The 5,328-nt window shown below is 41.2% G+C and overlaps 1 protein-coding gene across 1 annotated transcript; it reads right to left on the reverse strand.

Annotated features, from left to right (window-relative positions):
- Positions 1 to 512: 512 nt before the first annotated feature.
- On the reverse strand, positions 513 to 4,610 carry LOC148011193 (uncharacterized). Its single transcript, XM_087670692.1, has 2 exons — positions 4,192 to 4,610; positions 513 to 3,590 (listed from the first exon to the last, which is right to left on the reverse strand). The coding sequence occupies exon 2, from the start codon at positions 3,555 to 3,557 to the stop codon at positions 2,190 to 2,192; it is 1,368 nt and encodes a 455-aa protein (XP_087526818.1). The 5' UTR covers positions 3,558 to 3,590; positions 4,192 to 4,610; the 3' UTR covers positions 513 to 2,189.
- Positions 4,611 to 5,328: the final 718 nt, after the last annotated feature.

Raw genomic sequence — 5,328 nt, forward strand, 5'->3', positions numbered from 1 at the left:
CATGATTAAAAGCTATTCCAATCGAAGAAATGGCAGTACAAAACTAGCCCGATGCTCCCCTATTCATTGTTGCCTAGAAATAACTAGTACTCTTTTTTCCAAAACAACAATCAAACTTCTCTCAGCCAGCCATGGCTTCTCCCTGGCTTCCATGCCTCAATGAGAGAGAGGAAGAGAGAGAATGTTCAGTTTCACTTATCCAAAAGCCATGCAAAAACATTGTGTGTCTTGCATTACTACAAATTGGGACTGCCCAAACTTTCATTAGATGGAACTCGCATTGCTTTAACCTTAAAAACCTGCTGTTTCAAAGGTTATGAGTCCATTCTTTGGTCCTACATCTAGTGCCCATGTCCTTCACTACCAGTGCAAGGGTCACCACGCCCAAATCTAGGATTACCAAATTATAGTACTTAATGTGAAATCTTCTGTGAAGCTGTTCAATACAAATATTAGAAGTTCATTTACATTTTACATTTTGGCGATAGCTAGATATATATGTCTACTTATTCAGATGAATGCCTCTCATATAGACAATGTTACACGACAAGACTTCTAAGGACAAATCCATATTAACCCAAGGATTCCCACCAGATTAGTTCTTGTATGAAATAAAACGGCATGTGACACTTTTGGCAGCATTTCAGCCTATCATGCTTCTATCATAAAACATTTGGCTTGAAGGTTGTACTAAATGTCTTGGATCAAGACACTTTGAATCCATGTTGCCACTCTTGCACTAAATTGCATGGGGGCTGTACCTGTTATGCATAATTATGGTGCCATTGATAGATTTCAGTTCATCAAATCTAAGTATCAAACACAGTGGGTCATTTCAGAGGGCTTCCCTTGCTCAGTTATATATCCTGGGAAATGCATGGCAATCAGAATTTTGCACTCAAAGCAGAATGTTCACAGATAGTTTTTGGATTGCATGAACTCGTGTATAGACCCATGATGCAAAGGTTGTCAGCATGACTCATATTTGTGATAGTCTTTGGGCTTAGAAAGACCTGTCAATCACACAGCTGACATAATGTTTTGTTTCTTAACAAGTCATCAGATAAACGCCCTAGTAACATGTCATCAACAACAAGGTTCAGGCCATTGCATCTGTTTGGGGTTGGGGGCAATCTCATTTCAAGGAGCTACTTTCTGGAACAGTAATAGGTAGTGACTGTGTTATAGCACTGTTGTGTCATGCTCCAAGAAATTCATGGAAACATCTGTTTTTGTAATAGCCAGAAGTTATCATGCGATACAGGCCAACACCTTTGGATTGTATAAGTATCAGGCCTTACTCCACTGCATACATCATGATACTTGCAGCTGCATTATAATCTTTTCAAACTTCATGATTACTTCAAGCCAATACTGGTGAAATTCCTTTGTATTAAGAGGCTACGCCTCTGTCCATATCAAGAGCCCAGGCATTTGGCCTCAGCTGCGCTGCAAGGAAAACACTGCAGCCAGATCTAGATTCATGAAACATGCGCACAGTGTACACTGGGCCCCGGGCAGATAGTGGCAGTACCTAAACAGCTTTGGTAAGTCCACTAGGCTTTCCAGTAGCTTAAAGACCAATGGCCATCAACCATGCCAACAATTGTATTTTGACATTCACCACCACCAGGAAGCACTGCAGCTATATCAAGGCCCTCAGAATTTATAAAATATAGAATACATCACTAGAGCACCCACAGATGCAACCCATGCTAAACTAACACAACCACCTGCACAGTCACTGACAAGAACATAGTTTTGTTTTATAATTCTTTTTTTAACCTCTTTACTTTGGTAAATATTTAAAATTAAAGGTTCATAATCCATCTTCCTACAGTTCATGGCAATACCAAAGAGACAAATGACTGCTCAGCCTGAAGGTGGCAGGTCTCAAACTGAACTTTATTTTTGAAGCACCTGTGATAACCTAGGTTCATGAACCTGCATATCTATCTTTTCAAGATTTTGATTTTATGCACACCTTGCACCCCAAAAATGCTCATAAAGCACTGTTGTACACATAATGAAAGTCAAAGGTGACACAACTTGACTGCAGATACAAGAGAAGGTCCTAGCCCTTTGAATAACTACTAATGGTCATAGAATGTCGAAGCAATTTCTTTAGGCGAAGGAAAAAAGGCATGCAGAAATATACAGACAGGAAGCTATCACCCCAACACTTGTCCTCAGCCCAAATCAATCTGTTTATTATGTAACCTATCTAAAATTAGATCAATTGAGGTCATTGATGCCTGTGATCTTTTGCTCTCGATTTCAAGCTCTCTCTCCTTCAATTGTAGAGAAATACGCTCATTTTCAAGTTTCATCCTTTTGTTGTTAAGCTTCTTCCTCTCTAACTCTCTGTACTTTTTGCTGCAAAATCTCTGCCACTTAAACCGCTGTTTCTCAAGGTCAATGGCCTGAGCTTGAAGATTAGCTTGATGTTCCTCCAGTTGTATAAGGTGCATTCCAACTGAGAAATTTTTTTCTGCTGTTGGTCTTGTGTCATTCTGCGGCATTGGCCTTACATCAGTTGTCATTGATTCCAATTCTTTAGCCTTCGTGAGGTCCACGAAAAAACCTGAAGGCCCCTCATAGTTTGAGAACCTTCTTCTCTTTCCACAAGGTAAGGATAGATCACAGGACACCTCTGCTTGTGTGTCAATCCCAGTATCCTCATCCTCATCCTCGTAGTCATCTTCCTCCTCTTCATCTTCCCCATCCTCATCATCATCCTCGACATTATCTCTCGAAGGCCTTCCCATTTCCATGCAATCCCTACTTTTACTTGTGAGGCCAGCCTGGACCGAAGGATGAAATTCAAAGTTGCCCGGCATCAATGACTTGCAACCAGTATGATACGAACACATTTCCTCATAGAACAGGTGATTTGAGCTTAAAATTTTTCTTACACTATCCTTTGCTTTCAAAGAAAGATTGTCCATTGTATCTAGAAGGCTTGGGTTTTCTACAACGCAGCATGCTATTCCCTTTCCTAATATGTCATTTAGCCGCTTGTATCTTTTATTGAGATCATTGAATTTGTCTTCACACTGCTGAGGGGAAACATAGCACCCCCTTCCATTCATCATGCGAGAGACAGACTTCCACTTACCTTTCTTTTGCAGAAGTCCCGGTTTCTTTTTGCTGCCATCTGCACAATTGTTATCATCCTCGCCAACAAGGAGAACAATTTGGATAAGTAGTCTCACCATTGATGCTGTCCATTTCATGCGCTGCCAAGGGGAGCCTTTTTTAAGCGTTCCATGAATGTTCACATCTTCGTTAGGTTCCTCCTCATCACTGCTGTCTGGAGATTTCCCTTTGCTGCAAGCGAGGCCAGCTCCTTTTGAGTTGAATGTCAATTGTTGCTCATTATTGTGAACGATTTTCACATTTTGCATTATTGATAAAGGGGACAATCCTTGCAAATGCCGTGGAAGTGTATGTTGGTGGTGATGGAACATCGATGCATGTTGCATAGAAGAGTCCAGTTGAAGCATTCTGGCTCCAGGAGCTGAAAGAACAGATCCTCCCATTTGATTTCGTTCCATTCAACAGCATCAAGAGTTTGTCTATTAAGGTACCTACAGAAGAAAGGAAACCAATGCACTTTACAAACTTGCCGGTTTACAAGGTACAAGTTCATGTTGTACAACACATCCGTCAGAGTCAGTTGGCTATGTCGGTAGAGATCAGGCCTTCTCTAAACCAGAACACACATATGTGACCCTGAGAAATGATGAAACAATAGCCTGGCACTTTCATATCTTGCGACAAAACATAAAATGAAGTCATCATGCTCTGAGATGCCAAGATAGGCAGTCATACAGAAGGATGCTTTATCACCTAAGGATGACATGAAAGGTAATGGATCGTCAGAGTATTAGACTCCAAGTAACAAGCGAATTAGACAATATTCTGTTTATAGGTCCTTGCCCGTGAGCACTGGAAGATCATAATCTATATTGACCCCCAATGCCATCTTTTATATCAGAACCATGTCCATTGCTGCTAATTGAAACTTATGAAGAACTAGTTGCTGCTTGCCCTGACATACATGAACAGCGAGAGTCACAAGAAAAGAAACCAAATCGCAAACCTCTGCGCAGTGATTATCCTGATAAGCATACCAAACGTCGATGCCTGTACGATTAGAAAACGTTTGCACAAGAGAGATGAAAGGACCTGTGCAATTCGGCCTAGGATGGGAATTCTGGGAGGCAGAAGGAGGGACCATCACCAGAGCACCTGTATTTCACTGATTTTCTTCCTTCAGGTCGCAGGCGCCTTCAGGATTGGCAGCATTCGAGCTGCGCAAGGCGTGATCTGCGGGGGGAGGACAAGCATGTAACGGCAGCCATGCATGGTCCTTTGTTTCTGTGTGTTCTTCTTCTTCTTCTTCTTCACAGTGTTGGCTGGCTGATAGAATGGTTTGACGTTTGGTGATGGAATGCCTCTGTGCAGAAAATCTTATGAGGGTGGCAACTCTCGAAAGGACAGAAAGAAAACAAGGAATAAACGTGCCACCAACCTAATAAGGATGCTTTCATATACACGCTCTTGACATCCCTTTTTAAGTGATGAGGTGCCTTCTCTTGCCACTTCTGGTAACCCTCCTATCGTCCTTTCAAGGCAGCCAACACCTCATATCTCTAAGCACCTCTTCCCTAATTTGGACCTATGTAGAACACAATATACAAGGCTCTCACAAAGTCTAGCTAGACCCCTAGCTAAAGATCGCCCTCGCCTTTTTTGGTGGAGGATGTATATATCTATTATTTTAATATGACCCCGCTTTATTTAAAAAAACCAAAAAAAAAACCCCTATGGTTCTTTCTTTGCACCCTAGGCCCAATGGCACAATGGCCCCCAACATTCTACACCTCGCATCAAGTTTCGCAGTCACAGCTTGGCTCAAATTTGACTATGTGCATTTTATGTTTTCCACTTGAACTCGTCAATATCGACATTTAGTATAGTAAACAACTTTGTTTGGACATTACATCACAAGCATGTCGGTGCATAGGACATACTAGTTTGAGAAATTAAGGAGTCACCAAAATGCATGGATAGTACACAGGAAATAGTATTATGGAATATGTGTTAGCAACATAATGTGCAACATGATGACATCTAATATGGTATATACCCATTAATGAACCATTAAAAGAAGAGGAGTCCAACAACGAGAACGAAAAGATTTAAGCGTGTCAAACTTTCATGCTTCAATCATGCTAAAACCACTAGCTTATGCAAGAGATTCACCTTTTCACTCTAAAACCATGGGGCTAGTGGTACACAGATTTGACTTTACACATCGTT

This window comes from Lygodium microphyllum, chromosome 28 (assembly GCF_053477565.2).
Source record: "Lygodium microphyllum isolate KBCC chromosome 28, Lygodium_microphyllum_v1.1.10, whole genome shotgun sequence".
NCBI classification, from domain to species: domain Eukaryota; kingdom Viridiplantae; phylum Streptophyta; class Polypodiopsida; order Schizaeales; family Lygodiaceae; genus Lygodium; species Lygodium microphyllum.

What these genes read in the sequence shown, in the direction of transcription:
- LOC148011193 (XM_087670692.1), bottom strand. Translation starts at nt 3,557, where the DNA reads ATGGAACGAAATCAAATGGGAGGATCTGTTCTTTCAGCTCCTGGAGCC.